The sequence below is a fragment of the Equus quagga genome, chromosome 7 (genome assembly GCF_021613505.1).
Source record: "Equus quagga isolate Etosha38 chromosome 7, UCLA_HA_Equagga_1.0, whole genome shotgun sequence".
NCBI lineage: Eukaryota > Metazoa > Chordata > Mammalia > Perissodactyla > Equidae > Equus > Equus quagga.
This window is the reverse complement of record NC_060273.1, coordinates 66025437-66037438: the sequence shown is the minus strand read 5'-3', so window position 1 is coordinate 66037438 and position 12002 is coordinate 66025437. Positions and strand designations below refer to the sequence as shown.

At 41.2% G+C, this 12002-nt stretch overlaps 1 protein-coding gene across 4 annotated transcripts in view; it reads right to left on the bottom strand.

Moving 5' to 3' along the window:
- Positions 1-10611, bottom strand: part of GEMIN5 (gem nuclear organelle associated protein 5) — a 40964-nt gene extending 30353 nt beyond the window's left edge. For all 4 annotated transcript variants that reach the window (XM_046667909.1, XM_046667910.1, XM_046667911.1 and 1 more), the window contains exons 1-9: positions 10389-10611; positions 9428-9588; positions 8561-8742; positions 5684-5835; positions 5353-5472; positions 4926-5058; positions 3840-4005; positions 2741-2953; positions 1676-1761 (exon numbers count right to left, since the gene is read on the bottom strand). In XM_046667909.1, the coding sequence (XP_046523865.1) occupies positions 1676-1761; positions 2741-2953; positions 3840-4005; positions 4926-5058; positions 5353-5472; positions 5684-5835; positions 8561-8742; positions 9428-9588; positions 10389-10554 (1379 nt within the window). In that variant the 5' untranslated portion in view covers positions 10555-10611. The remainder of the gene's footprint in view (positions 1-1675; positions 1762-2740; positions 2954-3839; positions 4006-4925; positions 5059-5352; positions 5473-5683; positions 5836-8560; positions 8743-9427; positions 9589-10388) is intronic.
- Positions 10612-12002: the final 1391 nt, after the last annotated feature.

Here is a 12002-nt window from a genome sequence, read left to right as displayed (position 1 = left end):
ACATGGCACTGCTCATCAGACCACGCTGAGGCAGCGTCCCACATGCCACAACTAGAAGAACCCACAACGAAGAATATACAGCTATGTACCGGGGGGCTTTGGGGAGAAAAAGGGAAAAATAAAAAAATCTTTAAAAAAAAAAGTTAGCTCTGCAGTATAATAAATGATTCTCACTTAGAAGCAAACCATCTAGAACAGGGGTAGGCAAACTTATCCTAACAAGGGCCAGACAGTACAGGCTTTGTGAGCCATGTGGTTTCTTGTCACAACTACTCCACTCTGCTCTGTAGTATGTAAGCAGCCTCAGACAAGATATAAACAAATGCCTGTGGCTGGGTGCCAATAAAACTTTATTTATGGACACTAATATCTGAATTTTACTTAATTTTCATAAGTCATGAAGTACTCTTTTGATTTTTCAATTATTTATAAAGGCAAAACCATTCCTAACGCATGGCCCATAGCTCTCCAATCCCTGGTCTCAAACAGTGCTGTCCAAGAAGGCAGCCCTTAGCCACATATGGCCTTGTACACTTGAAATGCGGCTCGTGCGACTGAGGAACTGAATTCCTAATTTTATTTAATTTTGATTTCTTTAAGTATAAATAGCCACAAGTGGCTAGTGACGACCAACAGCACACAGCACAGGTCTGGAATCTAATCAAGCTAAAATAGCTGTGTCCAACTGATTTATAATGTGAGCCATAAATATAGGCCACATATGCCACTTAAAGCTTCCTAGTGATCACATTAACAGAAGTAAAAGAAACAAGTGAAATTCAATTTTAATAATATATTTTATTTAACTCAGTAATAAAAAGTCTTACCTTTTAAAATATAATCAAAATAAAATAATTATTGAAATATCTTACATTCTTTTTTTGGGACTAAGTCTTTGAACTCTGGAGTGTATTTTACACTTACAGCACATCTCAGCAGTCATTTGTGGATAAAGACTACTGTAATGGACAGTGTAGCTCTAAACATAACTTCTAGTTTATAGGAAAGAGAGGGAATATTGAAACGAATTAGAAGTCAGCACAAAGAAATAACTAGACAAGTCCACAGTGTAGAATATTATACAAAACAACTTATCTGGAACCTTCCAATTAAAAAGGCAATGTTATGGAAAGAAGTGGGGGCACTATTCTAGAATAACAGACACTACAGAGACGTAATAAAATGCAATGTGTGAACCCTAATTGAAAACTGATTTGAAAAACAAATAGCTAGGAAAAACATTCTTGGCTCAACTGAGGAAATCTGTATATGGACTGGATATTAGATCATATTATGGAATTACTGTTAATTTTCTTAAGTGCACACAGATAAAGCAAGTATGGCAAAATGTCAACAACCGGTGAATCCAGATGGAAGGCACAGAGATGTTTTTTGTGCTAGGCTTTCAATGTTCAAGGATGCTTGAAAACTTTTGTAAAAAAAAAGCTGAGGAAAACAAAAGGAATGGTTTATTTGAGTGGTTCCCATAGGTCAGATGGGCTAAAAAAAAATTTTTTAAAATAAAATTCCAAGTTGTAAGCCTCAGTCTCAGAGCCAGAATCTTAAAGATGCTTTCCAGGCCAATTCTGATGTACATCCAGGTTTAGGAACTCAAAATGAACTCCATCATTAACCTTTTGGTCAATGGGTTAAATAAGAATGATTTATTTCTTACTTGTTGGAGTAGGTGTCATACAATCCCACTTTTCCATCATCAGTTCCAAAAGCTAAGCAGCCTTCCTTGGTTGGGTGCCAGCACAGCTACAAAACATGAGAAGGGGGCACACTGTTAAGGGAATCCTTAGGTAATCCTTCGAGAATTCGAATGGAAAGCGTTTTGCTCTTGGTGTCTTCTAATTTAAAATAACAAATTCTCATTATTTAAAAGAGAGAAGCAAAGAAATATTAAAAACAAAGTAAAAGTCACCTGTAATGTCACCATCCAAAACACTCCATTGCCAATTTTGTCTCTTTCCAGGCATTTTTTGTGAATAAACTTAGGGTATACACAATTAAAAAAAAAAAAAGGCTCAAACATTTAAATGCTGTGCATGATACACTGCCGAGTGGTAATAAAAGATTCCTGGATAATTCAGAAAATATGATTCTATTAATAATTTAAAAAATTTGGAAAGATACAAACTGTCAATGGATTATGGAAGTGGGAGAATGGAGTGGAGGGTAGAGTAGGAAAAATTTTTTGCTTTTGACACTTCTGTACTATTTGGTTTTCTTTTTAAACCACAAACATTTATTGCTTTTAGACTAAATAACCATAACAGAAGTATCACTTCGGAGAAAAACAGAAAAATTATATTGTTTTGTAATCTGTGTTTCCTGTTTTGTAATTTGCACTTTTCACAAATCATTAACATCTTTCCACATCAGAAAAAGATCTACATTATTTTTAATAGTTTGATACCATTCCAACATGTGGTTATATTATAACTTAAGGTACCTTCTATGAACGCACATCCAGGTTATTTCTAATTCTTACTATTAGAGAACATGGTGACTTGAACAAAGTTTTAATTTTAAATTCGGAATTTGGAGATAATGGGTTTGGTTAGAGAGCATCCTTCTGCTTTCCTAGTTTCAAACATCACTGGAAATACCCTTGAACAACCTTTGATTCCCAATAGAGTCCATTTAAGTGAACAGATATTCTCTAAAAGAGAATTACATAATTTGAAAAAAAGTTCATTGCAAGTAAAACAAAGTTCAAAGAAAGCACCCTCACCGCAGTAACCTTGGACTTGACACCTTGCCAAAAGTTTTTCACATCATAGTTGTTCTTTATGGAGAGTGTATTCCATACACGGATCATGCCATCCCCAACGCCGATGGCCAAAGAGCCTGTGTCCACAGGAGAGAAAGCCAGACTGTAGGCAAAGCCCCCAAGGGAAGGCAGGGTCCAGCAGCACTCCAGGGTGGCCATGTCCCAACATTTTACCTGAAAAGATTAAGGGTTAGGGCCTAAATATCAAAAAGATCAGAGAAACAGGAAAAAGAATCAACATTCAAATAGGATGGGCTCAGAGAGTGGGTAAGGACAATGTAATTTAACGATTCCAGTAGGAAATGGAAAGTGTCTCTTAGAAAAAAAAGAAGTAATAAATCGTAGAGCTCAAAGGGATCTTACAATACATTTATTTCCAGGGATGTCGAGTGAATTCGGGGTCACGCAATTGATAAACCAGAGCCCAGGCCTCCCATTTCTCAGGTTCAGTTGCCTTACAACTCTATTGTATTACAGCATTGGTAATGTCCTCATTTGGCAAACTCTAAATAAGAATGAATTTGGCCTCAGGACAGTGGAAAAATCAGAGTTGCTATCTCAAAAAGCAAAACATATTATACCCAGCGTAAGAGGAGTGATAAGTTCTTAATGGTCACTTGTTTATCAGAGGGGCTTGGGAGAAAACAAACTCTAACAAATAAGCCTAGATTAAATGCAAAACAGTAAGGTCACAGACTCTGAAATAAAGTCAGTTCTCTCCCAGAGAGGTTTTACCAGGAGCAGATGATTCTGCTACTTAAACTATAGACAAAGATATTTCGAAGGCAAAGCAAGATGATTTCACACATCCTTCCCAGACATATCTACTGTTCTTTAGCAGATCTGCTTTGAAAAAGGCATCTGGATGGTTCCTCACCTTTACCCTACCTCTCTGCTGCTAATGTATTTGGTGTCGATCTGTAACAATGACTGAGATTGGAAGCAGGGGCAAGGTGGGGTGTGAGAACTGATGGATGGTTTGAGAAAGCAAAGCGCTCTAGTCCCATCCAAGTCATGAATCGCTGCTCCACCATGCTGAAGAAAAATAAGCAGTTCTTACATCTCTGTCCATTGAGGTGGAAAGCAGCAGCTGTTTGTCATCCTCAGTGTGTAAAGGACATAAATTAAACACAATTCTTGAATGGTTCTGCCCTTCTGATGAAGCACTAAAGACAGTAAATTTCCGCCTCCAAGACTGAGTGAGATCCCACAGCAGCAGTTCGCCTCTGTGAAGGAAACACAAGCACTAGTTCTCTTTCACGAGCAATCTAAAAACAAGTGATTGTGGGCCAGAGTGTGGGCCCTCAGTTGCAAAATAATTTCTGTTAATTGTTCCTTTAAGGAGAGAAAAACTGCACATTCTGAAATACACACAACATATCTCTGGAAAAACATACACAAAAAGAAGGAGTCACTGCTCATGGGGAGGGGAACCAAGAAGCTGGAGAAGGCAGAGGTGGGAAGGGTACTTTATTCTATACTTTCCTTCCTTTTGAACCACATGAGTGTACTGGACTACCTTTTGAACACATTTTCCTAACAACTTTAATTATACAATGGCACCATAATTTGCATAGCACCAAAGGCTTTAAGATCTCTCTCTTTTGTGTGGCAGTTGGGGGGAGTAGGGCCATCACTAACGTTTTGGGGGATTTTTATATGCTTTACCTGTATCACTTCATTTAAACGCAGGGAGCTTGTCTGTTAAATTCACTTATTATCTCAAGCAATTAGAAGCTGGTGCTCAATAAATTTTGTTTAATGAATAGCTATAATCATCCTAAAAGACAGGAAATGCTATAACCTCCCTTTTTTACAGGTCAAGTAATCAAAGCTCAGAAAGTGAAGGGTCTTGCTCATGAACACAGAGCAGGTACGTAACAGACTGATTCTGAAACTCAGCTCTGCCTGACTTCAGAGTCTATACTCTTAACCGCCAGGCTCTACTTATTTGATCTTTTCACAAGTCTCTTATTAGTGAAAGCACAAGTATTAGTCCTATGATTTTTCTGTTACAAATGGCCCACCATAATACAAGCCTCAGCCATTGCTTTCTCTATCTTCTGTGCCCAGAAAGAGAAGCCTAGGAATTGCTGAGGCTAGAGAGGAAAACAAAATATGTCAAAGAGCATGACCAGAGACTTACCCCAAACAGCTGGATACCAGCTGTGTTGGCTGATTCTTGGGCCAATGGAGTGTCAACCAAAGGCGCTCTTTCACAGTGGGGTCTATACCCCCTCCTCTTCTCTTCAGAACAGGCAACTTCAAAATCATCACCCCTACAGAATAAGAGAAGGTCCATGGGCTCTCAAGAAATGAAACTACCTGCATGAAGTCCCAGCAGTCCACAGCATGGTGTGTGGTTTAAAGTTTGTTAGTTTGGTTACTTAGAATTCAGACCTCATTTTTCTTATGGAAACATTATGGGAAGCAACTTTCTGGATAGAAAAGTAAAGAACTGCTTTCTGACAGATGACACAGCCTCAGGATAACAAGACAGAATAAAAAAGCTTCTACTTCCACCAGATCAATATAGGTTGCATCGTAAAAGAGATGTTGAACATCGATCCTACCTCGGCCTCTAGAGCAGCTCCAGATTCGAATAGTCTGATCTTTGCTTCCAGTGGCTAAGTAGCAGCCTTTTGTTACTGGAGTTTGTGCTATAACTTTCCCATTGGGAATTTCAGGTTCTTCTAGGATAGAGATGGTAATTTTATTTTTAATTTGCATTAAACACGCACTTATCAAAGAAAAACTAGTTTGCAAAGGTCCTGAAACTTAGCTATGGCTTTCATAGATCTGATCTGTAAAACCTAAAATTTTAAATATAATTCAAATGATATAATTCTACCCACTTTGTTCCTTAGGTCTCAAGAGTACTAAACCCTCTTAAATCATCTCTACCTGAATTTTCCTCTTGATTTATGGATAAACAATCTTCACCAGGCAGAGGACACCAGGCTATGGAGTGGATCTCATCATCGTGGCCTCGAAGCCTGTGAATAACTTCTCCTTTCTTACTGATGTCAATTATAACCACTATGCCATCCTTGTAGCTAAAAAATAAGAGTTAGAAATATTACAGAAAAATGAAGACAGAACAGTGTCTCTAGCAAACATTTTGGTTTAGGAGTTATCATCGTGCATTTCTAAAAATTAAGCGTATTTAGGGTGGGGGAGAAGGGAAGAGAGCAAGAAATAATTGTTCTGTCCTTTTTCCAAAGTGCTCATTTCAGGTTTCCTGTTTTTTTTTAAAACCTGCCCCCATGATCAAACTCTTGGCGCTAAGTAATACTGTGCATGTTGCCTGGCACAGGGCTCACAGTGGAGCATGCTTATGTTCAAAGGGAACTTACAGAAGAACAGTTATTACAGGGGCCCAGCAATTCCTCTAATTAGAGATGAATTTGTCCTAATACACTAAAAAACCCTCCTTTTTACAAGTGATCCTCCTTTTCTAACTGTGAACTTAACAAAAGCTGCAGAATTCCAACTTCTAGATCTGGATATTCCAAGGCTATCATTTTTTAGTTCAGAAGAAACTGAGAAATTCTAACAGCTTTTTAAAAAAGAGAGGAAGTATTTCAGACACATAAAGAAGTATCTACCACCAAGCTTTAGAAAAAAATAACTACCAATACCATTGAAGTCCTCGGCATCACCCACCCAGTCAAACCTCTCTCCTCTTCCTCAGAGGTAAGCTGCTATTTGTGAATTTTGTGTTATCTTATTCCCAGCCTTTCTTTGTATATGCTCCTAAATAAGATGCACAATTAGTTCGTAAATTTAAAACCTTCAGATAAATGGTATCATGCGGTGGATCTGCCTGCAGCTTGCTTTTTTCACTGATTCTGTTTGTGAGTCATCCCTGTTGACACACGTAACTCTAGTTACTGGTCTGTCATTTACACTCCTGTATAGTACTCCACTGTGTGAATATACTACAAGTTCATTTATTCATTTTCCCTGAAGGGCTTCCATTTCTTGCCATTACAAACAAAAAATGCTGCTATTAATGTTCTCATACACACATAAGACAATTTCAGGTTTGATGCCCCGTAATGGAACTACCAGGATGTAAGATATGCACATCTTTTCTTTACTACAAAGTGCAAAACTGCTCTCCAAAGTAGGTGTATCTATCTCCATTTCCTACATACTAGAAAATTCTACAGGGAAAAATATCATTACAGCTTTATTTATTTTTCTCCTTTCATTGAAATTTTTTTTATGATTACAGCTTTATTAAAAATGAAATCATAGACTATATCAATCTTTGAAGACCTGGACTTTGTGCAGTTCCTTCTACTTGAAGGACTCTTCTCCTCTTGTGAATTCCTGCTCGTCTTTCAAGGTCAGTTTGATTCAACATTCTCTGACCCCTGCCTACCACCCTCTCTGCTCCCTCTCTCTAGTAGCCCCACTGCAATAATGCTTGCAGCTCCCAGAGACCACCGCCAATCCACAGACCCCTTCCTTCCATTTTCACTATTACTCATCCTCACCTGTCTTCCTATCCTTCCTCCCATGCAGCACAGATTTCACGATCCATCATTACAATCACTCCTTTAAAAACACCCTTATCTCCTCTGTCCCCTTTCTCTCAGGTGTATTACTCCACAACACCCCAAACCCGGCTGAATCCAATCATCTCCTTTCTCAGTCAATTTGAGTTTACTCTAAAGTCATGACCGTGATCCTTAGCTTGGCACTCAACAGGGACCAGTGGACCTACCACTTCCCTCAGTAAGTTCATCTTCCTGTTCTCTGAGATGACTGTTTTCATACCTTCTTCCTGCATCCACCTCCATCGTCACCCTGAACTTGACTCCACCTCTCTGACTTAAGCCTCACTGAGAAAATCAGAAGCCAACAGAAACACTTCTCTTCTAACCAGATCTACAAACCTACCTGCACTGATTTCCATATTCTCAGCTGTTCTTTCTACTTGTGATCTGGATCTAATCCCCTCATGACTTCTTAACATCACTCTTGTATTTATATTTATCACCATTTATCCTTGCACCAAGCTCCCCCTCATCGGCCTCATTTCCAACAGCACAAAAACATGCCCTTGTCATCTTCCATTTAATACTCCTTGAGCCCCATATACCTCCTTTGGGTTCATGTCTATGCACATTTTTACAACAAACTTTGTGAAAAAGCTGTCTCCATGTATAACTTTTCTACCTTACCCCCTAGTCTCTTGAATCCACTCCAGTCAGACTTTCTCCTCCAACATTCTAGTGCTTATGTCAGGTCTTCAAACTACATTGAACAGACATCTTTGGGAGAGAAGTGGATGGAGCGGTGAGGGAAAGGGGATGCCTACACAGGGAGCTCATGTCAATTAACCTTTGTGATCAATGAGGAGACAGATTCAATGCCAGATCACTTTCCCAATCTAGAGGGAGAGCTCAAGACCAGAGACAGGGCTGAGTAGTCTGACACTCTGGGAGTAAGTGTTATATCCAAGGACAAGTATGGAGGGAGAAAAAGGTGAAAGAGGGTATTTCGTACATTTGGAGGCTGACTAAAGAAATCAGATATGAAGAATGAGGAAAGTACAGTATCATGGAAACCAAGGAAACAAAAACAGAAAAAGCGGGAGAGATAGTAAGGATGTGGAAGTCACATTAACAAATGATATTAAGGGCTCAGAGAGAGTGGTTAAAATCTGCAAATGGTTTTCTCTGAGGAATAAAGGGACAGGAGAAGGTAAAGCAAATAGAAAATAGGATCATAAACAAAAACTATCAATACAGAGGGTACAGTACTTACCCAATGGCTACTAAATCTTCATCATGAGGTGAGCAAGTAAGACAGAAAATTGTCCTGGGTTCTACAGAGAGCTGCTGGCTGTCATTTCTGTTAAGCCAGTAACAGAAAACTACTCCTTTTTCATCTCCAGATACGATTAAATCCTTTACTCGAGGAGACCAATGCAATGCTGATATGGTATGCTTTAAAACAAAACAAAAATATATTTGCTTCTCATTTGTCAGTGCTGAATTTTTAGTTTTTAGCCTGTACAACACTAAGCACATTATAGGTATTTAACAAATACTCTTAGTACCACTTGTATAGCGAGACTACATTAACCAAATGAGAGGAGAATTAAGGCTACTGGGGATCAAAGAAGTATTTAAAAAATTTCTTCATTTAATAGCTTAATGCAAGGTCTTACTAAGATTGAATCTTTTCCTTTCCAACATTATCTCAAAAGGCAGGTATATCAATTAATCATCTGGTTTAGAAACAAGTTTCATTCGCTCATATATAGTTTACATTAAAAGTCTTTTTCATGTAAAGAGCTGGACAGTAAATATTTTAGACGTTGTGGGCCATACTGAATCTGTTGCAGCTACTCAACTCTGCCATTGTAGGATGCAAGCAGCTAATACTGAAATGAACGACTGCAGTTGTATTCCAGTAAAACAATTTGCAAAAGCAGGCAGCAGTGCAGTTTGCTGACCCTTGGTTTATATATACCTCCTTTCAAAAAAGTTACAATACAGAGCTGCTTCTCTAATTAATTAACACAATTATAAAAGTTACTTGCACAGACGAGCTAGTAAAACTGTACTTAAAACAAAACAACCCTCAGCCCAAATAATAACGTTCTGAGAAACCAGTAAGGCATGGTACCTGATGGAGTGCATGTTCTGTCACAACTGTTTTTGTCTCCACATCCCAGATTTTCACAGTCCCATCATCCGAGCTGGTGGCACAGAGGTTGTATTGACCCGGGTGATGAGAAAACGTGAAGCCAGAGACCCTTTCGGTGTGTCCCACCAACTCCCCTATGACTTCAAAGCAAAAACCAGATTCTAGGTTAAAGTGCTACCTAAGATTCCTGGCAGAATCATACTGTTGTTGGATGATGAGTGGGATCTCACTTCTCCCATGGTATAACAAAAATATCCAGGGACTCACAATCAGAAACCCCAAGTGCTGGTATTGGCTCTGCCACGTGACTTCAGACAAGTCATTTAATCTCCTTGAACCTCAGTCTTCCCAACTGCAAAATGCTATTAACATCATGAGCCTAGTTTTCAGGCTGAGGAGCAGCTCAAACGAAGAATGTAAAACTGATTTTTATTCAGACCTGGCCAGCGGTCGTTTGGAAAAGAATATCTGGCATTTCATATCCCAAAGCATAATCAAAACCTAGTTTGGAGCCTGAAAGCATCTGGCTCAATTCATTCATCTTACAGAAATGAGCGTAAGATATTTGCAGGATCTTGCTTAGGGCCTGGAGGTGTAGGCAGCCCCCAACCCCAGGAAGGCCCCAAGGGGCCGGCGGCACTGGGTGGGGAGGGAGGCCAGAGAGGTTATAAACGCCTGAGATTAGACAAGGATAACTTTTCAGAAAGGGAGCGGTCCCACGTGAGAGCTCCAGGAGGCAGGACCGCTCGGCCAGTGTGGTGTAGCTCACAATCTTGGAGACGCGGACGCCACTGAGCTTAGCGACTGTGAGCAGACCCTTCTCCCCGCCCGAGCCTCAGTTTTCCCACCTGTAGAGAGAGGTGGCTGGAGATGCCCACTCAGCACCCCCCAGGAAACTCAAGAAATGCAGGAGGACTGGGGCCCAGAGGTGGGGGATTACCTCGAAATGGGGGCGTCCCAGGGATCGCGCCCGCGCCCGGGCCCACGCGGACAAGGAAAACGGAGGTCCGCGCCGCGAAGCCGAAGAGGCCCCCGGGCACGGCATCGCTGCATCGGGCGCAGTACCAGTTAGGGGACGGCGGCAGCGTGCGCGGTTCCTGGCCCATGATCACCAGTCACCAGGGAAGAGGGAAGGAGGCACTGGGACACACCGTTCGCAGCCCCACGCCGTAGCCGGGAAGGGGGCGGGGATGGCTCGGAGCCCCGCCTCCTCGGGCCTGCCGCTACGGCGCGCTCGGAGGCCCAGGCCGCACCGCGCGCTCGGTTCCCGCCGCCGCAGGGCGGGGCCACGCGCGCCGCGCTCGGCCTCCACCCCCGCCCGTGACCGAAGGCTCTCGGGGCTCCCGAGTCAGGCCCTGGGGTTAGGCATTCTCACTTCTTACGGCTAGGAGCGTAATGAAAGGGTTAGACTGGTGGAGTCACGTCCCGCGCTGCCGGTTTATTCTTTGGACCTGTTCAACCGCTATCCCATCAAGTATTTTTTTTAACGCTGTGCGCCAAGTCACTTTGCTATCTCTGGAGATGTTTTAAAAATATCTACAAGAAGCCAATTAACAAAAGATAAAAGTTCAAATCAGAAATCAAAAACAGAAGGAAGAGTTTCTGCAACTGAGTGGAAATTCTGGCTCTGGGTTCTTGGTACTCAAGGAGAAGCAGAATGAGTGACTTTTGATTTAATTGAGTGCCATCTCTGTGAAGGGAACTGTATGCGGTAAATGCTGTGGAAGAAAGAGAATGGAAGTTTCCTTCCAGCGCAAACATGCTAAGATGCTCAGATTCTGCACTTACACTCTTCTTCTGTATTACTTGTTTGCAGTGGGTATCTAGCCCTCCTACATATCTAGCACACGAAACCTGAGATAGCTCTACTAATATAGCGAGGTCAAACAGTTATTTGGATGTGGATGGGGGCACAAACTTTGGAGGTTCCCAACCCTAGATTGACCACTGGTTTTGCCAGTTATCTGGGAGACTTTAACGTATCCTAAATCTGTTTCCTAATTTGAAGAGAGATGATAATCTGTGTCTTGTTGGATTGCTGTGAGGGGTACATGAGATTTAGTGAAATGGCTTGTGGACATATACGGTAGCAAGCGCCCGATGAATATTAACTCATCTTTTGGAGGGCAACCTGGAGCATAGCAGGGATTAGGACATTATACTTCGTATTTGAACTAAATACGTATTTGAACTAAAAGAGCTTTCCCACGATCTCTAGTGATCTTTACAACAAGCCTGTGCCTTAGGGATACTTATTTCTGACTGTTTTACCTACAAGAAAACTGAGGCCCACCCAGGATAGGTGGCTTGTTCTCGCTCTGTTTTCCTAATACTTTAAATCATTTGTCAGGTGAGGTTTCGCGGTTTTTCTAGATCTCGATGAACTTCCGGAAACTCACTCGTTTTCGGCCTTTACTAAGTCATTTATTCTCAAGCGAGTCTGGCCCGACCACACTTTAAAGCGCCGGCCACGTGCTCACGGTCTCCATGACAACACTGCGGGCGTAGGTGCTTCTGGGTCTCTGGATGGGGAGGAAATCCGGAGAATTGCGCA